Source organism: Ananas comosus, linkage group 15 (genome assembly GCF_001540865.1).
Source record: "Ananas comosus cultivar F153 linkage group 15, ASM154086v1, whole genome shotgun sequence".
Lineage (NCBI taxonomy): Eukaryota > Viridiplantae > Streptophyta > Magnoliopsida > Poales > Bromeliaceae > Ananas > Ananas comosus.
The window spans coordinates 7,827,576-7,851,857 of record NC_033635.1 but is presented as its reverse complement, the minus strand read 5'-3'; the positions used below and the strand labels follow the sequence as shown (position 1 = coordinate 7,851,857).

At 38.1% G+C, this 24,282-nt stretch overlaps 1 protein-coding gene across 9 annotated transcripts in view; it reads right to left on the bottom strand.

The window, feature by feature from the left end:
- The window catches only part of LOC109720951 (ultraviolet-B receptor UVR8), an 82,269-nt gene that overhangs the window by 48,244 nt on the left and 9,743 nt on the right, over positions 1 to 24,282 (bottom strand). For all 9 annotated transcript variants that reach the window (XR_002219105.1, XM_020248328.1, XM_020248327.1 and 6 more), the window contains exons 2-3: positions 7,508 to 7,584; positions 549 to 627 (exon numbers count right to left, since the gene is read on the bottom strand). Coding sequence is in view for 8 of the 9 variants with exons in the window: in XM_020248328.1 (XP_020103917.1) it covers positions 549 to 627; positions 7,508 to 7,584 (156 nt within the window). In the remaining variant the exon portion in view is untranslated. The remainder of the gene's footprint in view (positions 1 to 548; positions 628 to 7,507; positions 7,585 to 24,282) is intronic.

The window sequence follows — 24,282 nt, the reverse complement described above, 5'->3', positions numbered from 1 at the left end:
AAAAAAAAAAGCTCAGTATGTATCAACAGTCAATTTTAGGACAACAAAAAGAATGAGAATATAACTGTTTAATGTATTAGAATATGTTTTAGTATTCATATCAGAGGAGAATAAAGGGTAGGATCTTTTGCATAGATTTAATGAAAATGTATACCAAGTCCCATCATGTTTATTTTACAATCACCAACTTGCACAAAATATAGTCTCTGTTATTAATCTTTTATAACAACATTAGTGAAACCAATATTATAACATCAGATTCATTAAATTTTCTGAGTATTGTTTACGAGTATCATCTTTGAAGCTGCCATTTATTTCCATTCACTTTTTTGTTTGATCTGAATGTCACGCTAATAGGTGACACACACTAAATCAGTTAAAATAATTGTATTTGTTCAGCTTTCTTAAACTCATTTGCATAAACCTTTATTGATTGCCTGGCCATATACAAAGACTGCAGATTGAGCTTATTTATAATTATCAAAAGAAAGTTTGCACTTAGCATTTAACGAAAGCACAATATCCATATCCTTTGTTCTTTCTCTCACCAGTAATTGCACAAGAATGATGGTAACCAGCTGAAATTTCAACAACTTTCTCAGGGAGTCCAAAAATTTCAACAGGCACCTACATAAATAGGAAAATAGAAATTAATAATTGGTTTGACGCAATTGTTATGACAAGACTGGTCAAACCAAGCACAGATTATATTGTATACCCTATAAATGCATTATGGTTAAAATAATAATGAGATAAACAAACTGCATAAGACAAACAATGAAGATGTCGGACGAGAATGTAAAATACTTCATGTTAATTATCATACTAGGATGTTCTTTTAGGACTTATTTTGGCTTCAACTTTTAAAATGTTCACTTATTTTCCCCTACTACCCTGGGCCTCTATAATACTAGCTGCTGCAGTATCCACAGCTACACTAACATCTACTACAGTACTGCTGAAGTATTTTTCGCATTAATTATCCTATTTTTGCCACTTCCTAATCAAAGTTTAACCAAAACATTCAAAATAAAGCTATCAATAAAAGGAAAACAATAAGGATCATGAATATTATTGTGAATCATTAGCAGTGTTCCTACTTTTTTCCGGTTGTATCACTGGTAACCTCAGCTCCTAATTTTCTCATGAAACTATACTTCATTCTATGTCATGAGGAGCTAAGGTCCAAGTTCTCTAAATAGCTAGAAACTAAATAACTTCTTATAGGTATCTCGCGTAATCCTTGTGTTATTATTGTTGGCAACACTAACAAAGTTCAAGTCTTCACTGTTCCTTTCGAGTCTCCTTCAAGTTGGCCATCATTCTCAACCCTAAAGTATAGTTAAGTTCTCAAAGGAGCGAGGTTCGACCTCTCTTTACATTCAGTTAACTTCCTTCATGTTCTGATAGCTATGATTTTTACCATATGGCTACTCCCTACAGTCTTAAGTAGGATTAATTCGTTCGTCAACCATGCTTTCTTGCTTTTCTCGTTCATTTCCTCTCAATTCATCTAGAGCGTCCTTTTCAGTCAAAGACTACAAGCCATCAAGTTCAGCATCAAGTTAACATACATAACTATTTATAGGAGACTGCATTGATTACTTTCTCTCTCTATAAACATAACTTGATTAACCGCTTTTATGTACAACCACCTAATTCTAGTACAACATATAAAAGAATATTGTTATTTTTCCCAAGTGGAACTGTTTTCTAAACTAACTAAACCACAAAGAATAATTCAAAAATAGCAGATGAACAGTAGATGCGTTAATTGAATGTAGAGTACTAAATCTTGGCAAATAGGCAAGGTTGCAGTATAGATTGTTAGTCAGCATTTTTTTTTTATAGTGTTTGACTGAGTTGGAGATGTTTTGATGCAAAATGGACGCAAAAACAAACTCAGGAACTCAAGATTTAGCTCATGATGAAGTAAAGTTAGAATACTTGAATTGTGAGGGACCTATTGGCATTTTGTACAATAGGTAGTGTGTAAGGTACCGGACTTCTAAAATTATGAAGTTACGGTGTACATTTGGTTGAAAAGCCATTTGAATGGTTCCGGTGAGGTTCCGGTAAAGTTCGGAAGCATTCGGGCGTTTTCGGAGCGCGTAGGCGCGAAAACGGGACCCGAAAGGCTATGTTGGATCATGAACTAAATCCGGCATTAGCGCGGATGAAAAAGACGATGAAAACACGCTCGAAAACATGTTTTGAGAGTCTCGGTTCGATTTGAAACGAATCGGAGACTCACGGAGCGAAAACGAGCGAAAACGGACCAAAATTGGCGAAAAGGCTGAAATTTTGGCTAAGTCTGAAAATGCTGATTTTCTGGACCTACGGGGTCCGGACCCTGAGCCCGAAAAATGCCCAGAAACAGCAGGGACTAATTGGTAATTGTGGGTGCTTTGCTTTAGAAAAGGGGCCAACTCCTCTCTTCTTCTTCCTTAGCCAAAAAGCACCACACACACACACCTTGGTAGAGAGAGGAGCTCCTCCCTCTCTCTAGATCCATCTCTCAAACTCGGAGGCTTGGAGGAGAAGGATCTTGCGAACGCGTGGGAGGCGATGGTTCGAGCTTTCGTGCGCCCGTTTGAGCGGCGTGCTCCCGTCTCAACGTTTGCAATTTGGTAAGCTTTTGGGATTTGGTTTAATCCTTAATGCTTGGTGGTTTAATAGTCTCTAGTGTAGTTTTAGCATGCTTTCCTCATGAGATTTGGGTTATTGGAGATGATGCTAAAGCTAGGGCTCCAAAATGGGATTTTGCTAAATAGTTGGGTTTGATCTAGTTTAACCCTATGTAAACCTAATTGCTAGGTATACGAACGCATTGGCGAAGTCGGTTCGGCGATTCGTCGAGCTAGTGCGAAGATATTGAAGAAACGGAGGATTTAGCTTCGTTTCCGCCTGGAGGGCCGAGGTGGCGTCCATAAATCGTGAAAACGAAACCCAGGCACCGCGGCAAATAAACGAAGACCCTTTTAACCGTGGCTGCCAAGCGATGCACGGTTGATGAGCGATTGCAGAATCGGGCTAAACCGGATACCGAGTGCCGCGGGCGGCCTGTTACAAGTGACTACAAGCAATCGTAAAGCGAATCGAGGGGGGTTGTGTTTACCGAAGCGACTAGATCGCCTCTATGTCTAAGAGTAATGCTTACTATTGATGCATGCATATGTAGTGGTAGGTTGCATAAGATAATAGAGATGCACGAATCTTATTATGCTTGATGTTTAATGCCTACCAATGAGATATGTATGTTGACACATTGAGGAAAATGCATAATAACATAATGCTAATGCTAGATGGATGCAAGTTAACATATAGAGGATTATGTTAATTGGAATGTGCATGTAGACATCTATATATTAGATCGAGTGGCATCGAACCTAGTGTTAATAAACATAGTTCGAACACGAGTGGCATCTAACCTAGTGTTATTAAACATAGGTTGAACACGAATGACATTGAACCTAGTGTTAGTGAACATAGGTTGAATAAGTGAATCTAGAGTCAAGATCTAGGTGAGTGGCATCGAACCTAGTGTTAAAGAACATAGGTTGTGGATTAAACCTAGAGTTAAAGTAAACCTAGGTTATGTGATAGAGGCATGGAACCTAAAGTCAGTTGGACCTAGAGTGGAAAGGACATCGGACCTAGATAAATCGATACTATAGGGTTTGAGACCAACCCTTGAGCTGTGAAATGGATTCTGGAATCCCTAGTGTAGTGACCGCAAAAGAAGTGGTGGAACTTGTGACAGGATACAAGAGATGGCATTTAGAATCATAACTGCGGGTATGTGTGGTTCTCCTCGCCGGGCAGTGATTCAACGGGTATGTGTGGTTCTCCTCGCCGGTATGCCATGAGAATAATGATCCAACGGATATGTGTGGTTCTCCTCGCCCGGTATAAGCTAGAATGAGTATGTGTGGTTCTCCTCGCTCATTTAGCTTATTGGATGATGCCGCCTGGATTGACTTGAACCAATGCTGGGTAAAGGCAATGCGTGCGCCGCTAGAGGGCTGAGTCATGACCTGAACCATTGTTGGGTGAGATGCGATAAGTTCGCCGCCAGATGGCTAAGTAATGACTTGAGTCATTGCTCGGTAAGGACAACGCATTCGCCACCAGATGGCTAAGTCAAGAGGTGCGGTGGGCTGTGATGGCAGCCAGGCTGAGGTACAGCCAGTCCGCGGACTATCCGCGAATGATTGACTCGAGGCAGAGTCGGGTGGATAGCTTGAGTAAGGTAGTGGAAAACCTTAAAGGCTAGTGATAGAGGCAAGAACTAAGGTAACAGAAACCTTAGAAGCTAGTTGGACATGAGCTAGTTGGCGTGATAGAAGTAGAATCGATAGATTTACTTCTTTGGTTGCATTGTTGCATAAATTGCATATGGAATAGCATTATTGCATTTGTGAGGCAAAGCATGATATATGTCAGTTGCATTTAAATTATGATTTCATATCTATCTATTGGACTAACATGTTGTTGCCTCCCTTGAACCTACTAGTCGAGCTTTTCCCTTGGGTGGCAGTACCCACTGGGAATCATGGAGTTGGTTCTCACCCCACGTTATTTTAGAGTGCTATAGGTTCGCACGTGAGCGGCGCAAGGCAAGGGCGCAGCTCCATAGATAGCGCCCTACCCCAGAGACCAAAGATAGCAGTACCCCGAGTCGGCATAGCCTAAGGGTATAGGAAAGGGAAAAGAACACAATGTACTAAAACTTGTAAATAAATAATGTAGTAACTTGATTGTATTTGGAAGTCATAAAATGTGTTATGCAAGTGTGATGTAAAAATGAATCTAATGAGAATGCTTGTAATAACATAGGATGTGTTATGTTGTTTGATACCTTTCTTATGCAATCATTGTACGAATACTATTCCTGTTTGGAACCTTTGTATTGTACTGTTTGTTGAGCCTTGAACGGTACAGGGGAGACTCTGTCCGCGGCACAGGAAAAACCCTGTCCGTTCGGCGCTGTCGGCGGTCCGAACCCGGCCAAATAGGCATGGGGCTCGGGGCGTGACATAGTGGGTTCAAGTGTGCACCAGGAGATTTATCCATGCTTATTGCTTCACTTGCAAGCTTTAGAGAGAGAGAATACAATCAAGAGAGGAGAGCTTGAGTTTCTTTGCAACAAGCCAACCGAGCACGTGCGCATGTGATTTTTTTCAGCATTTTGACATCAGGGCTAGTATTATAATATTATTATTTTCTCGTTTGGACTCTTTTGATGGATTCTTGATCGCACGCTGTAGAAAAGAGGATTTTGATAGATTTTTGTACAAATTGAGAGTTAGAAATCGATTTCTATGCATTTTAAGAGTTGATTTCGTGTGATTTTTTATGAAGGATTTTCGAGCTATTCCTTGAATTTGCGATATAGGTAGGTTCCGTGCCGCCAAAATTGGTAGACTAACTCATATGTCCATATTATATTATTTAGCCTATGAGATGAACTATTGATATAGTTGAGACGATAATGGTATTTTGACACCTACCTATAGAATATAGTAAAACATGCATATTTTCCACTGTTAGTATTACGTGATATTGCCTTGGAGGCCAATAGACAGTGATAGATAGTGTGAGACTATGACTGTATTTGGGACACTATACCAGTATTATCATATGATCTGTTTGATCACCGCATTTGACTGCAACCTGCATACTATTTTGAGCTTGACAGTGATACCATACTCGGTTAGAGTAGCGCCCTGCGAATGCCACTCCGGAGGTTGGACTATGAGGTATTATTATGACATAGGCCAGATAGTAGCCTGCGTGGTAGAGGACCACTATAGGTGGGTGCCGGACACGAGGCGGCGCAAGCTAGACCCAATTGTTGAGTTTCACTATGATTGGGTATTATTGCATTATTTTATTAAGTATCTATTTGATGCATGGGATACATGATTTACAATTTTAGTTACATTGTAGAGGCATGATAGCAGTAGTTACTTTCAGCAGTTATTCATATTGTTACCTGTTTATTCATACTGCTTATTTATTATTTCTGCTTCTTATGGATCTAGTAGTATAGATTGTCGACATTATCGACCATAACCACTAAGGACTATTAATTATAGTTCTCTCGCCTTCTTCATTACTATTTTATTTCAGAGCCTTCAGCACTAGTGACTGAATGAGGTAAGAGGATCGCAGATAGCTAGCATTTCCTACCTTTTCTTGTGTATGTAGTTGAACCACCTATCAGTGTATAAGCAGCCTGTACAGTGTTCTGAGGCTTGGAGTCACCAGAAATGTTGTACCATTTTGAGAATTGGTGTAGTGATGATCATATATTTACAGTGTTGCTATAGTATATAGTTTTTATTCTACTCTGCTATCTGCTGTTGTTGGATTTTAGTAAACTTCTTTGGACAGATTTTGTTGACGTTTCGTGTGTATAAGGTGTATCCTTGTGCACGCGGCGAGTCTGTCGACATAATCCGGACTTCCGCTATAACCCAAGGCATGACATTGAACTTTATTTCAGACTAAATTTATAGCCATCTGATGCATAGGCCAATTTTATAATAAACTAATTATGTTATATAACATGTAGTCAAAAAAATTAAGAAAATAATTAATCTTTACCAATCAATAATGATTTAAAATATGGAAAAAAAAAAAGAAAATAAAAATTTTACATAGATGTAGCTGAGAAAAGGTGATTGCTAAAAAAATAAAATAAAAAGGAAATAAAATACATATATTTAGTGAAAAGAAAGTTGATAATTATTAGGAGTAGAATTGTAAAAGAAAAGGAGAAACAGAATAAATATAATTTGAAACCTAGTCCAGGATTTATATATTTATAACCAAATCTAGTCTAAAATAGAGATAGAATTTGATCCAAATAAATCTATCTTATATAGAGCACGTTTTTATCTATTTTACTATATCTCTATTATGTTATTTATTTTATTTTGATTTCTATTCAGAGTCAAAATGGGATCAAGTTATAATCCAGCTTTATCTAATGTAATTTAAATGTTATCTTTTTAAATCTAGTTAATAAAATAATAAGATATTTCCATCTTATAAATTCAAAGTTGGACCATTCAAAAATTTTAAACTTTTTAAAGGGTTTTCAATAAGGCTGAGGATGTGGCTTCGCGAAATCACTCGATATATGTTATATTGATTACTTGAACATGGATAACTTCTACAAAGTAGTTTTATGTTTGTGCTAGACGCCCAAATATGAACCACAAAGAAAGATATATCCAAATTAACATGCAAAAAAGTTTCCTTTATTATTGAGATGAAGACATATTGTTAGTTGCTCTTTTAATAATTATTAAGTCATTGATGATCTCAACCCTCAAGTTTTGAGAATGTAGCTCATTCTCGAAAAGTCAAGCCGCTAAACATGCAACTAAAAAACAAGATGCAAAGGTCTCATTTGTTTGAATAAAATACATGAAACAAGAATTACGTGCAGCTACTGATGGACAGAATGAAACAAATAAATTGGAAGAAAGCGTACTAGCGTATGGCTTTTCGAAGAGGTTATGCCTAGCTGTCCAAAGTTGTTCAGTCCGGTAGCAAACACACGACCACTTTCTGTTCAACACAAAGCAAAGAACTTATAAGCATGTAAGTCTTGATATATAAAAATTTTCTATTGCTATGTAGTAGATGGATTGCTAATTATAGACTGGACTAATTGTTTAGCATTAATGGTCATTTACTTGTATTTATCAGAATACACTTGCTATCAGTAAGATGCATATCTAAAGCATTAAGCATCCTTTCATTTAAAATAAGTAGCAGTCATTAGACCAATACATCCATTTATTTCTTTAACTAGTCGCATCATCAAACTAGAACAAACATACGACATGCATTCATTGCACTATGTGAAAAGCAAACTTCACTGCACCAATTTAGTCAATATGATGGGAGCATCCATGAACTGTACCATATAAAACTTCTATACATTATAAGCTAACTCCCTTACATTTTCACTCTATTAAAATATTATCTTCCATTTCCAATTTGACATATTTCTTTAGTTGTGAGAAACCATATTATTACTATGGTTCGTATAGAACCACCTAGGAGACATGCTTACTAGAGATGCAAATGGATCCAAGTTGGTGGACCTCCGCCCCAGTCCTCCCCTAATAGGGCAGTAAATAGAAAGGCATAAACGGATTTGGGTAGTAAACAGGACAGTTTTATGATTTGAGGCGATTCAGGGCAGGATATGGAAAAAATTTTGACACACCCCCAATCCTGCCTAAATGCGACCCAAATCTATTTTAAATTTATTTAAATACCCTTTAAAAATGACATTTTTAGAGAAAACTAACATATATATATATAGGGTTTATATTTATAAACCCTAATATTTGTATTTCTAAACTCCACTCCTTAATCCAACTTCTAACCCTAGTAGACACCACTCACACCAACCATCCTGTCTCGACCAACCTTCCACCTCCCCCCAAGTGACGCCACTCCTCTCTCTCTTTCTCGGCCAACCCTAGCCCCCTTTCTCTCTCCCTTCTGTTGTCTCTCTGCCATCTCTCTGTGGTCCCTTTGCTGCCCTTCCACTACTCCACAAGTGGGAGACACCGTAAACTCTCCAACCGACACTGTAGCTTCAACCTCCCCCTCTCCTCTCTCATCAAATGTCGTAGATTTTGTCGGAACAAGGTGCGTTTCTTCCTTTTCTTCCCCATTTTCTTCTTTTTCTTTTATGTGTATAGATGCTCTTCATCATTTGGCTCTTTGATGTTAACTGTTAGAACGTTCAATTTTCTTATTGTTGCAGTTTTTAACTTTATTTTTTTGCATATTAGGAATTTTATTCAAGAATTCGTTGGTATTAGAAAAAATTTTCAAACTCTGTATATTTCTTTGATTATCTAATGTTGGCATGTTGTTAATTGGAACTTATCTAGAAATATTATTTAGGTGGGGCAAAATGTAATTGAATAAATTTCTTCGTGTCGTAACCTGTCTATGTTTTAGAGCTATTGCATTATTGCCTCAAACAAAAGCTTATTTTAGCTTTTCAGCTATAGCTAGTCAGGGTTTAAAAGCTTATTCTAGTTTTTCATCTATTAAAAAAAAAAAATCAGTTAAAGAGCTTCTTTATGTCAAGACTATTCCTCAGCTTTCCTCACTGGATTAATTTTTTGGATAGAACCAGTCTTAAATTGTTTTAACTTCAAGAGATTTTGAGTTCAAATTCCTTTCATGTAATTTAACGAAATGAATTTGCAATGTGTAAAATGTAAACATAGAGACATAGAGATACAAAGTTTCATTCAAAGGGATTTTTTGTTATTTATATCAAGATAAAGTAAGTCTTAGCAAGCACCTTCAAGTGTTCATCCTACACATTCTACAACCAGTGGAGTTGCAACAATTGGTACTAGCGAAGGAGGAACAGCAGCTTCTACACCAACACCAATTCAAGTAGATTCTAGTCCCAACTCCTGCTAAATCTAAATCTCAATCTGATGAACTAGGTGAAGTGATTAAAGCAAGAAAATTAACATCAAGAACGTGAGAACACTTTAAGAAAAAGAAGATCAATTGAGAGGACAAAGTTGTTTGCAATTATTGTAAAGCCTAACTTGTGGGTGATGGTAAAAAAGGAACAAGACATTTACACGACCATTTTTGTAGGTGCTTGAATAGAAAACATAAAGACATTCAAGAGATGATGCAAAACCACAAATGATTGAAGGTTGATAAAGCAGATGGAAAACTCGAGGTAACTAACGATACATTTGACCAAAAAGTTTCTTAAAGGAAGGTTGCTAATATTATAATTTCGCATGAATTGCCTCTTTGTTTTGTTGAATACTTGAATATCATGGCTTTAGAGATATTAGATTTTGCCAAAGTCTTCAACCTCCTTTTAAAATGATTGTGAGGACCACTTTTAGGAGTGACATTTTGAAGATTATACTGTCGAGAAACAAAAAACTATGAAATTGTTAGAGAGGAATATTTAAGTAGAACTGATATAACCACTTATATGTGGACCTCTAGCAATGAGAAGAAAGATTTTATGGCAATCACAACCAATTGGATAGATGATTCTTGGTTATTCAAATCAAATATTAAGGTAATCAAGGTTTTTTTTTTCTTTTGCATAATCTATTTGCTTTATTTTCTCTTTTATATGCAGCAATCACAAAAGTATTTGAAATGAAGTGCACTAGTTCTTTGTCTTTTGATGTCATTCTCTCTTGATATTGTCTTTTGACGTGCATATAAAATTATAAACCTCTTGATATGGTGTTGATGTGTTATTCTCTTGCATGGTCTAGGCTATAAGGGTATCCTTTTTCTACTGTTGTCTAATTCAGAATCAGAAGTTGTCTACTCAAGCAAGCTGTACTCTGCACTCAAGCAAGCTGTACTCTGCATTTCAGCTTGCTATCTGCCTAAGGTAGAGAGTGAACATGGTTAACGACTTTCTAACAACTATATTTCTTGTTTGCTCTTATTTAGACATACAGTTTCTTCCTTTTCTTCCCTTCCTTTTATTTCTAACAGTATGTAACTTTTATAGTAGTTATGTACTTATGTTATACATACTATGAGTGCAAGATACATTGAGCTAAAGAGGATGGATGAGATACTGCAATAGAGGAAAAGGGAGTGGGAGTTGGGCAATAATATAATTACAATGGTGATATGGGACTATCAATTATATCCAGCAATTCTTAATCAAATTAAAATTGAATGAGATACTACTTCCAATCAAAGGATTTCTATATAACTAAGCTTTACATTTTTCTTTGGTGTAATCTATTTTCTATATTTTGATTTGGTATAATCTATTAGCTTTTTAGTCTAATAAGTCGAGGTTTGTCTATATTCCTTGCCGACACACTGCCGAGATGCTTTCAAATGTCTTGAATAATTGCTTAATCACATGGAAAATTGAGACAGATTAGCACTGTGACAATAGACAATTGTACTAGTAATGGTTCGTTGATTAAAACTTTGAAGGACTCTTTGCTTCCTAGTTCTTTAATATTGCAAGGAGAATTCTTTCATATGAGGTGTTGTACCTATATTTTTAATCTCATTGTCAAAGATGGATTACAGATTATCGGTGATGGCATTGATAGAAACTGAGAGAGTGTAGCTTTGCGGATAGCTACACCAAACGAAATAGAGAAATTTGAGAAGCAAGCAAAACAAGAAAGGTTTATGGGTGGTAAAAAGTTGGCTCTTGATTGCAAAATTTTACTTATAAATGTTAAAGACAGATTTGATATATATAGATGTCGTCCTTCAATTCTAGCTAGGGATGTCAACGGATCTGATTCGGGGGCAGATTTTTGAAAACCTAAACCCAAACACAACTACCAAACCCAAAACCCGAATCTAACAGATTTTAAAAATTCATATCCAAACCGGAACACAACCAAAAATCCAAACCCGAACCCAAACTCGAAAATTCGAACCCGAAACAACTATTTCTCTTTTACCATATTTCAAAACATATTACATCAAAGTTAATTTTTTTTAAATACGAAGTCAAATATAACATCAAACATATATAATGTAAAATCAATTCAGATTCGGATCGGGTTCGGGCTCGGGCTCGGGCTCGGGTTCGGGTTCGGGTTCGGGTTCAGGTTCGGGTTCGAATCGAATATACGCAAAATCCATACCCGAATTCAAATTTATCGGGTTTTCATTTTTTATATCCGTATTTGAAACTATATCCGTTTAGTATCAGATAAATCCACTCCATTTGCGTTCAGTATTCAGGTTCAGATAAAATTTCGGGTATCCATACCCATTGATATCCCTAATTCTCTGTAGTGTTCCGAAAAATTTAACTGTCCCGAACAATTACAGTTTCAGCTAAGGTTTAAAGTGCCGCACCGTGCCGCACAGCATGGGGCGGCACATATAGTGCCACCAAGAGCGAGACAGAGCAATACAAGGGGCACAGTACAAGGGGGTCTCAAACCCCCCTCCATGCCGTGGCACGGACCTGCGTAGCGCGCGAGACAGAGCAATACACAAGTCCGTGCCATGGTACTGTGCCGAGTTGGCACACTTTTTTTTTTTTTGCTTTTTGCTTTTTTTTTTCTTTTTGTTTTGTTTTTTGGGATACCACGAAGCATCCCACACCCCCCCCAAGGACATTGCAAATCGAAGATCTACTTGTTAGGTAAGTCAAAAAAATTATAATTTAATTATTTTTGTTTATCAATATATGGGAAAATTTTTAATTTATATTATCCGATCCATACCGCAGGAGGCGAAGCCCCTCGCACCCGCCTTATCGGTCTGAGCCCTTAGCTTTCACCACAGACATCCATTTTTTTTCATAAATTATTTTATCAAAATTTGTTGCACCGCGAAATTTTTGGCGAATTAAGGGAACAAAATCGAACTCAATAAACAAATTTTGAAGCACATCAAACATAAAAATTTATTTTTGCGTTAGAAGATTAAAAATACTGATAAAATTAAAAGCTAAATTAAATCAATTGATACTTAAATTTATTTAATTTATTTGTCACATAATTTATTGCTTAATTTTTTTGATAGATCTAATAATTTTTTGAAAAAATTAATTAAAAAATAATTTTTTCAAATACTTTGAAAATTAATTTTTTTAATTAATTTTAAAAATTATTTTAAAAATTTTTTTTTTGTATTTTATAAAATAAAAACTGTAATATGGTCGAAAGAAAGAAAGAAAGAAAGATGTTTTTGCATTTTTTAAATTCTTAATTTTAAAAATTATTTTAAAAATTTTTTTTTTGTATTTTATAAAATAAAAACTGTAATATGGTCAAAAGAAAGAAAGAAAGAAAGATGTTTTTGCATTTTTAAAATTCTAAGTTGTAAAATTTTTTATTCTGCATCAGGTATAGCTATACTTTACATGCAAAAAAGCTTACAAGTATGTTAATTGATGAATATAGCAAGTTATACATAAAAAATATTCATAATTATTTGATTAAATCTTTCAACATAACATTATAAGAACTTATTGAAACCAAAAAAATTGAAAATAAGTCTACACCAAAGCGTACCAGTAGGAGGTCATACGTATCCATCAGCACGCAAGGTCGCAAGCGTACAATGTGTCGGCACGGATGCGTGCCGATGCTGTACCATGCTAGGCAAACAGCGGCACCACCCCGTGCCACGGCACTTTAAACCTTGGTTTCAGCAACTCGTCGATATTTCCAATGTGTTAGGACAAGTTGGAATTGTTTTGACACGAAATTAACGTCACAAATTATTGTTTTTAGACCATGTTAGTAGGCTTGTTAGTGGTCAAGTGTGCAAGTTATCACCATTCAACTACCACTAAATGGAAACCTTGCCATGTACTTCTTCTTATTCTTCTTCTTCTCCACTACTCTCTTCCTTTTTCCCGCATTTCCCTGCTCCTCTCCTCTCCTCACACTTCTCCACTCCCTACGCATTCAGCCCATAGGTGCTGCCAGCAGCAGCAGAGTATTGCAATAGCAGCAGCAGCAAAGAAGTGGAAGTCACTAGCAGTAGCAACAGGATTTTGCGTCTTCAATACCTTTCCCTACATCTTCTTCAACTCATCTAGGAGCAGCCCCATTTGCAGCTGGATAGCTGCAGCTTGCGCAGCAATAATCGAAGCAGCTGCAGGCTGCAATAGCTACAGCAGCAGGCTGCAATAACAGCGGCACCTACAGCCTGTAGGACGGCAGCTGCAACCCCCCGTTGGACTGCTCATGTGCAGCATCTTGTAGCTCCATTTTCAAATTTAGATTCTTAGGGAGGAGGGGAGGGTAGCGGAGCTCAAGTTTTGCCTATTACTAGCTTGGAATTTCCTGGAATTGGATCAAAGACCTTGAGCTGCAGCGAGCGAGGTCACTTCTGGGACAGCTTCTTGCGGGAGGCTTTAACCAAGGATTTAAGTGTCGTGGCACGGGATCGTGCCGGAAACTTGCCCGCACGGTATGACACGGTGCGTGCCGAGTTGTGCCGATGTATGCCGATCAAAAAAATTCTTGTGTGCCAACATATAATAGCATTAAATATTTATTTTCTTTAGCAACAAAATACTCTAACTATTTATTATGTCTTTTTATCACATCTTTAATGAACTTTATTGAGAAAATTATTTACTAATTTAAAGAATAGAGGGTTTTGAGTTGTGCCATCGGCACGGGGTGTGTATCATGCCGGTATCTTGTTGGCATGGTACGGCATAGTGGATACGGTCCGTGCCGACGGGCACTTAAAACCTTGGCTTTAACTTCGAAATTGGTGATGCGGGGAAGTAAGGAAGAGTGTAGGAACTCATCTTGTACTTTAGTACCAGCTGGAATTGCATATTAGAGTATTTTAGAGCATTTGTAGGCGAGTAATTTTGCAAGCATAAGCTAAAATTTCAATTTGGTCAATGGTAGTGTTCTTGTGAACCAACTTGCATCTTTGACTTGTTAACAGTAATTGGGGGGACTTTGAGTAGATCAATTTCGAAATTGAAGGTTCATGACTTGAATTGGGGTTGTTAGGGTTGTTCATCCTTCCTTGTGCTGGATTTGCAGGTTAGTAGCTCTAAATTTAATGTTCATCAAGATGGTGCATAATGCTGAATTTTGGACTGAACTGAACCAATTTTGGATTTTGATAAAATCCGTTCGAATTTCTTCTAGGAGTTGAGCTTTGGAAGGGTTGGGTGTGATCTTGACTTCATCCTCTAGTGGTTAGAATCTTGTTTGGACCTATTTGGAGGTAAGATGAGTGAGAATTCCAGTTTTCATTGAGGTCAAAAACTGAAAAACAGTTTTTACGTTGAAGCTGAATTCTTGACCCCTATTTTCTAATTGTGATAGAATTTCGTGGTAAATTATAAATTTTTCTTGTAGTGTAGAAATTAGAGGTCACCCATGGATTGCCCCCTATTCTCATCTTGCCTTGGATTTTGCTGTGGATCAAGGTAGGCAGGATCAAGCTGCAGTCCAGCAGCAGCTACAGCAGTGCATTCTATGTAACGACCCGACTCGCCAGCAATAATAACTCGTTGGGCCAAAACCACCAGCCCAAAATGCTTAAGCCCAGTTATTATTACTAGGGCGGAGTCCTCTTATATATCCAATGACAACCCCATTCCCATCCGATGTGGGACTATTGGAGTATCACATTCCAGCAGTAGCCACTGAACTTGAGAGTGAAATTGATAGATTTTGACGCTTCAAGCTGATAAATTGAAGCATCCTCTAGGACTATCTGGTTGTGAGGAGCTAGGGGAGCAAGTTATTTAGCCGAATTGTCGAGGATTTAAGCTTCAATTGAGGTAATTTTGGTAGTAATGCTGATTTTCAATGGTGAAGCTTCATCTTTGAGAGTTGTGACTCCAACTTTCTTGTGGGTGGTTTTTAGGGGATTTTAGCTGATTCATGCCTAAATTGTAGCTGATCCAAAGTTGCTCCAAGCTGAATTTTCAGATACATTGGCTTCTAATCAAGTAAATTTGATTCCGAAGTCGAATTCCCATGTAATATTGACTTTCATTAGAAATTTTATTCGGCTATTGATTCCGTTAAATCCGGCATGGATTTTTGGAATTCGTCTTCACTTCTCTTTTAATTGGAGCCAGGGAAAGGTGCTTGTGGAGTTTCAATTCGATCCGTGGTTGGATTAGCACGCTAGGTGGGTTAACGTTACCCAATTCATCGAAATACCTCTTAAGTTGTGTAGTAAAATTCAGCATGTACAATTGTGTCTCGATCATACTCATTATTAGCCCAAATTGTAGATTTACATGTATATTTATGAAATTTGAATTTGGAGTGTGATATACTTGTTTTTAGAAGCTTATTAAATGCTGAATTGGGATTTGACTTAGAAGAAAACCTGCACTTCAACAAATTAATTGCCATTGTTAGGAATTAACTTCTGTAACTATTTTTACTACTTTCTCACCCTTATTAGTGAGCTGCGAGTACGCAGATTAGTGTAGGTTGTATTTACGATCGTGCTGAGGTGCCGAGTAAATTTTTACAGCAGAGTTTAGGCCGTTTTGTATAGTTGGGTACCGTCTAGGCTAATGGTGGTCCCAGATCTTGAATTTTGATATTAGATTGTGCCAAAGGCACATGAGTTTCAATTTTCTAATATGATTGATCATTGCATCGATTACATCCTGCATAAGCCAGATTTGAGCTCGACACAAACTACGCCTTTCCTCGATGGGGTCGCGCCCCTCGAGTGCCGCTCCGGAGCTTTGCCATTAGTGCGTTGATGTTGCAACAGCCCTTTTGCGCGACTTATATAGGACCAGTTACCCTGTGGGTAGTGCGTGGTGGTAGGTTGGGGTAGGCTTGACCGGCCTTATGGCAGTCATTCAAATTGAGTTAGTGAGTCTTCTCAATAGATAGTTGATGCATATATACAGTGATAGTGTAATTGAGCATTGGTAGTGTAGTAGCATATTAGCTGTAGATTTCTTTCTAGCTTTACTACTTTTGCTCCCTTACTTACCATGTTCTATCTTTTAGTTTCGTAGACTTAGTGGGTAGGTCATTGGCATCGGTGACGGTACCCACTGAGAACTACTTTTCTTTATAGTAGTTCTCACGATCGTTGTTACCCCTTTTTCTTGCAAAGTTTTCCGTTCCTGCTGTTGCCACTAATCGAGGTAAGGGAGTTGCGAGTTAGATCCCTACCTACCCTAGTTGCTGAGCTAGTGGAGTACCCCTTGTTAGACAGTTTGTGTATATAGTCATTGTCCATACAGATTTATCTATTTTATAGTTCAGAGTTCTGAGAGGTAGTGCTTGTATTTATGGATTTTAGTTTTTTACTTCTTGGATATTATATATGTACAGTGGACTATGTTTCAGTTTTAGTAGTTTTTTTACAACTCTGTTACTTCCTTGTACTCGCTCTTATATGCTTTATAGGTACTACTATCGCTTCGTGTGCACAGGGCTTTCTGTGTATGCGACTGATCTGTGGGCATGCCCAGGTTAGACTGAACCTCAGGGCGTAACATTCTAGCTTTGGGTTCAGGTTTGGATAAAATTTCGAATATCCACACCCATTGACATCCCTAATTCTAGCTCCATGAATTTAACTACAAATATTTGCTAGTGCAGGACTGGATTAGAGCCAAAGTAATGTGTGGCAAATTGGAGGTCTTTTAGGTGTTATATTCCATTTTTCAAGGACTATTCAACAGCGAATCAACATCTTATATTTGTAGTATTCAATCAAACTTGTGTGAGTGGATAGACTCACTATTTTCAAGTGATCTAGTGAGATCAATGGCAGAAAGATGTTAGCAAAATTCAACAAGTATTGGTCAGGTGATTCACAAGATAGTAGGAGTTGCATGTATATTGAATACTAAATATAAGTTAACAATGTTAGAGGTAGTGTAAGGTACAGGACTTCTAAAATTATGAAGTTACGGTGTACATTTGGTTTGGAAAGCCATTTGAATGGTTTCGGTGAAGTTCGGTGAAGTTCGGGAGCCTTTGGACGTTTCGGTGCGCGCAGGCGCGGAAACGAGACCCGAAAGGCTATGTTGGGTCGTGAACTAAATCCGCCATTAGCGTGGATGAAAAGATGAGGAAAATACGCTCGAAAACATGTTTGGAGAGTCTCGCTTCGATTTGAAAAGAATCGGAGGTCAAACGAGCGAAAACGAACGAAAACGAGCGAAAACGAAGAAGAAACGGTGAGGAAGCTGAAATTTTGCTAAGTCTGGGCTGGAGGTCTCTCTGGGACCGGTCCCAGGCAAGGAGAGACCAGTCCCCGAAGCCCGAAAATGCCTATTTTGGGCTGTTGCGTGAATGGCATTGTTGAGGGTGTTTTCTGCAATTTTGCACTTATGAGAGGCTATAGAAGCATGGGTTCTCTCTCCCATCTCATTTCTCTCACCATTTCAACCCTAAACACTCTCTCCCTCTCTAGAAAGAAAAGAAGGAGAAGAAAAAAAAGGAGAAGAGGAAGGAGAAGAAGAAAGAGAAGAAGATCAAGAGAAGGACCACCATTGCTTTCTTCTTCCTTTGCTTGGAGAGCTAGCTCCGTAGAGGTAAGCTTTGAAGCTCCTCTCATGGTAGACTTCTAGGACTTCAATTGTTTGCTCCTAGAATGGGTTTTATGCACTCCTTGGATGCTAAATAGAGGGTCAATGCATGAATCCTAAGAGGAAATGATGATTCTTGCATTGGGAAGATTCTAGGGCTCCAAAATGGGGTTTTAAGAAATAGTTGGGATTGATCTAAATTGAATAATTGTAAACCTAATTGCTAGGTATTTTGACGCATTGGCGAAGTCGGTTCGACGATTCGTCGAGCCTGTGCAAAGATATTGAAGAAAAGGCCTGTTGAGGTATAGATTGCCGCAGCTCGCGGCGAAAGCTTCCTAAAATCACAAGAACGGAACCCTAGCCTCCTGGTAACAGTAAAAGGTGGGGAGTGTCCATCCCGAAGCAACTGGGCTTCTTTCTATGTCCGAGTTAGAATTGTTGATCATATTTCATATATTATTCTTTATTCTTATGCATTATAGGTGATTGTTGTAGTTGCATTTCTACTTCCTTGCATCCATGTCTAGTAGTGTAGCATTGTGGGCTCGACACTTAAACCTAGAATGCATGATGATTGGGTCGGGTAACATGAGATCCTATAGTGATGAGAATATGGTGAACTTAAACTTGGTAATGAGAACCAATGGATTGTGAATTAGTGTAATGAAAACACTTGGAACTTGGACGAGTGGCATGTAAACAAGGTTAATAACATGACGAGTGGCATTTGGACTAGTGTAATAGACACACTATAATATGGACGAGTGGCATGTCAATTTAGTGTATTAAGACACATACAACATCATGACATACGAGTGGCATTCAAATTAGTGTAGTTGAACACTATGGCATTTGAACCTAGGGATAGTAGATTTCCCGATTGTCATGTTGTGGACATTATGCATTTGGCATTAGTGCAGTTGAGACATTGTGGCCTTAGTAGATAGGGTATCCTCCAGTGGGGGGATTGGATCATACTCACATAGTCTGTGTAACCTTGGCATGGTCGCTCCACCCAAGTAGTGAGCTCCGGAGTATTAGTCGCGTTAGGGCAGACATAGTTGTCCCGCAGACGGGTCTCGGGTAGTATATCCCCACTAGCGAGATTTGAGATGTGAGTCGAGGTAGCAACCTTCGAGTTGGCCTTGGGGTAGCAACCTTCGAGTTGGCCATGAGATTGACTATTATCGAGGCATAGTTGCACGACGCACTATGTAGTAGCTCGTTCATTTTGATTATCGAGGCATAGTTGCACGACGCACTATGTAGTAGCTCGTTCATTCATGTGATTACTGAGGCCTAGTGTCGTGTAGTAGATCATATACTAGGTAGTAGCTCATTTATCGTTCATTAAGGCATAGTAGCACGTGTAGAGACATTACTATGTAGTAGCTCATTTCTTTATTGTTGAGGCATAGTAGCATGTGTAGAGACATTACTATGTAGTAGCTCATTTCTTTATTGTTGAGGCATAGTATCATGTTGTAGATTCATACTATGTAGTAGCTCTTACATTTCATTGAATATGAGGCATAGTGCATGTTGTAAAGTACATCCTATGTAGTAGCTCATTCAATTGTATATTGAGACATAGTATCATGATTAGTAGAATATCATTGCTATGTTCATGCATTTCATGATTACAGAGGCATAGTAGCATGTGTATATTTCTACTATGTATATTTCATTACTATGCAGTAGCTCTTTTCATACATACCTATCTATCTGTTGCTTATGCATGCTTAGACCTAGTGGGAAGATCGACGGAGTCGGCGGCCGAACCCACTGGGAACTATATTTATATAGTTCTCACCCCACTTTGTTGCAGGGCCTAGCAAGAGAGCACCGGCAGAGGACCGTGGTAAGGGCATAGCGCTCTAGCTAGCTAGTTACCTCCTATATGCATTACAGTCGGGCACCATTTTGAGAGGTTATGTATTATGGTTCGAGCGACTTATGTACTTTGATGGTGAGGTTGCTAGGGATGTATATATTATGAGAAGAATATGTATTTATTTTGGGAGAAGAAAGTTGTAAATCTATATGTAAATGTTGAATGTCAAATATGGTGTAATAGCTAGAACTATCTCTCTTTATGCACTTGTATATTTACTTGTACCTTGCTCTTGTTGGTATAGCACTTGTGGTGCTTCGTTGAATCATGTATGTTATTTGAGTTTATTCTGGGCAACTTTTGTACATGATTGCTTGTTGAGCCTTGGGAGGACAAGGGAGGTGCTATCCGTTCGGCGTCTGATCGACGTGCCCGAATCCGGCCAAATTGGCAGGTCGCAGGGTGTGACAGGTAGCTTGCAATGAAATCAATGAACATGCAAGTGATGAAGTTCAAAAAATTCGTGACATATATTATAGTTTGCTTCAAGAGTACAGAAGTCGAAGCAAAAATGAGACAAGTCAACCTAACTCATTTCGAACATTATCTTCAACTGTGACAGAAACTTTTATACCCGATACATCTTGCATTTCAAAGTTTTTTAAACATTTTGATATTCTTGCTGCCATTAAAAGAATAACTAATTCATCAGTAAAGTCAAAGTTAGACCTTTATTTAGAGAAGGATATATTGCCAAGGTCAGAAGATTTAACATTTTGGGTAGTGGAGGAATACTAGACTCAAGTATCCCGCATTACAACTAATTGGAAGGGACATTCTTGAGATTCAATGTCCAAGGTGGCTTCAATATCTTCATTGAGTATCAGCTGTAGAAATATAAATCCATATAGGAGTAGGATTTCTCCAAAAACTTTACTGGATTTAATGTGTGTAAAAAATTGGTTGTGGGTTGAATTGGAAGGCAAATCAATTGTTTTATGTCATTTTCAAATTTTAGCATATCAGCTAAACAATTCTACTAGCTAGCTATAAGTCAAATTGCTAGTTTGGCAAATGTGATGATGGCTATAATGTTGAAGATGAGATATAGGATTGCTTTACTCTTTAAATTATATTCAATTTTAATGTTAATTTTAACACACTATTTAACTGAGTTTTTTCTCTTAATTTTTGTTTGTGCATAAGGAAAGGACAATCATGAGATGATGAGTTTTTATCTTATGGAAACTTGCAGAGAGGCCATGTTTGTTTATTCCATTACCAAGAATTCCAATGTTCTGCAAACTTGTATTTGTTTTGAACCATTTATCTGCTACTAAGACTTTCTAATCTTGTTATCATGGATATGGCAAATTTAGACTTTGTAATATTGTTGTGATGGCTTTGGTGGATTTGGTTGTTGTGGTTGACATTTCTTAGAACTCCTTTTAATGTTGTTGTTGTTGTAATTCTAGAGGATTTTTTGGTTATTCAAACCAGTTTCTTTCTTTTTTCCTAAATGGTGTACTACAGTTGCGAATGTTGTTGTTGCTAGAGTTCTAGTAGATTTTTGATAATTTGCTGAAATGTGATTGATACTTTGCTTTTGTGGTTGATATTGTTAATTATTTATATTTTTCATATTTCTAGATTATATTGTCCACTATAATTGGAAAATTTGTTAATTTAAATTTACAAAATGTTGGTTGTGTTTAATTATAAAAAAGGAAATTCTTGGCAAGGCAGATTTAGGGAGCCAGCGGGAGGCAATTTTGAGGCAGGGCGGATTATAGAATTCTTTTTTTGACCTCTCAACGAATTTGGAGTGGTAGTCAAGGCCGGATTTCGGTTGGCAAAGCGGGAGGCGAAGCGGCATTTCCAAACAGCCCCCCGCCTAGATCCACCCTACTTGCATCCCTAGCGCTTACTAGATGGAGAGCAGAGTCCGTTGTACTTCTAGCTTGAAGTTGAGATGTGGGAACAGATCAAAAATTGATTCTAAGATAGTGCTTTCCAGTGCGCCTTTGACCCAAGCCATTCCTTTCTTCTTTTCACCTATTAAATACTTTTCTTATTCATATCAATTTTGGTTTCATTATTTAGGTTTTGCTATTATGCTTCAATTTGAAGATCCCTAATATTTCCCATTAAGAGGGGGCATATTGTAAGGTACCGAACTTCTTAAATTATGAAGTTGCGGTGGGGTGTAGTATGCTGAAATTTTAATATAAAAATAAATATAAATGAAAATAGTGTGAAATACTATTTTATTGGACTTATAGACATAAAATATAAGTCTAGAATGGCCCGTGTTGAAATCGGAGCGAAAACAGAAGATTTAGAATTTTCTGTATGAAACGGGGCAGATAANACTTGTATGTACACTTGTGTTACTTGCTCTTGTTGTATTGCACTCTTTGTGCTTCTCTCCTTGTTGGATCGCGTATGTATTGAATTATTCCTGGGCAATTCTATGTACATGATCTTACCTTTGAGCCTTGGGCGGACAGGGGAGGTGCTGTCCGTCCGGCGTCTGTTCGACGCGCTCGAACCGGACCAAATTGGTAGCGGTCTCGGGGCGTGACACATATTCCCCTATATATTTGGGCATTCACAAGTGTAGGTATAAGTAAACTTGGAATATGGTGTAGCATATAGAAAATATCAAGGTTTAAAGTTTCGTGCGTGCCGCACCGTGCAAGTGCGGCATGTACCGTGCCCCCAAGATAGGGGCACGGTACAGCGGGGGTCTCGAACCCCTCCTGTGTAACATATTGAAACTCGGAAGAAATTATCGAACTTTAGCCAAATTGACTAAAGTATGCGAAAAAGATGGATGGACAAATTGCATTAGCATTCCAATGATGTTGGAAGGGCTAAAAGTAAGTTTAGAAAGAGTTAGAAAGGTTTTAGCATCGACCGGCGCGAAGTAGAGTAGAATCGGAACTAAAACTGCATTCTGGGCAAAGTGTACCAGTACAACCATTGAGTTGTAACCGGTACAGGCCAGCAAACCGAGAGATAGAAGCTCTCGGGTTTGAGAAAATTTGACTGTGTTACCGGTAACACCCCTGGTGTGTACCGGTACACTTTGGTAAAACCTGCAAGAATTGCTCTCGCGTTTGCCTATGCGTAATCGTATTACCGGTGACAGCATCCCGTGTACCGGTACACTTTGGTCTGGCAGCAACATTGAGATCTGCTGTAAATAACACTTTTTGGGAGGCTTAGTTGTAATTGTTACAACATGTTATTGCCCCAACCTCTCTCCCCTTCACAGCAAACACCCCTCTCCTTCTCTTTCTCTCATATCTCTTTTTCTCTCTCTAGAGATCTCACTCTAGGGCAAGGTGGTGAAGGAGAAGAAGGAGATTTGAAGGGATTTTGGTGGCTTTGGTGGTTCTAGGAGCTCTCCATCAAGGTGGACTTGGAGATAGCTCTTGGCTAAGGTAAGTTTTAGTGTAAAGCCATCTAGGGTTTGGATTTCACCCTAGGTTTTGGGAGTTTTGGTCTCTTTAGAGACTTTAGAAGTGTAATAGAGCTTTGAACACCATGAAAACATGGTTTTCTCAAGGTGCTCTCATGGTGGATTGCTAGAATCCAAAATTGATGCCCTAGGAATGGTTCTAGAGGCTTGGTAATAGTATTAGAGAGCTTTCTAGGTGATTCTAAGCTATCATTTGCTTAGAGATGAGATCAATCTAGGAGAAATTTAAATATGGCATTGTTAGGGCATGGATTTTGAGGCTTTTGCCTCCGGTTGTTTCCGAGGTAAATTGACCTCTTGGAAACCTAATTGAGGGTATTCCCGACGCGTGGGACAACTCCGTTTAACGTTACGAAAAGGTTAAGTAAGAGATCTTGTGTATAGGGCCTAATTCGGCACTATTTTGGGTATAGGTCGCGGGAGAGGCGTCCTAAAATCATGAGAGTCGAACTACAACCCATCTATAATATTTAAAGTGGGGGTTGCACGCCGGAATCATCGGATTCCCCTTTATGTCTATTTTCACCTTTGTTAAGCATACTTGTATATAGAGTCATTCATGCATATTAGGGTAGTTCACATGTGAATGATGGTTTAATTTCATTTATATGCTTCTAACGTAGTTGAACATGAAAAATGATTTGAGCCATAGCGGACATGAATGTTGAGACGCTACACTTGTGTGAATGTGAGACTTGGACCAAGATAATAGTAATAAAGGTGACATTGACATTAGAGACTTGATTGGCATCGAGACATGACTCGTAAACAAGGTTTAACAATTAGTGGCATTGTGACGAGAATGACTTAGAAAGTGGCACGAAGAAATAGGTAGAAACCTATTATAGAAATAGCATTGTGACTAGTGGTTATGTATCCTCAAGTTGAGGATTGGATTGATACTCACATTAA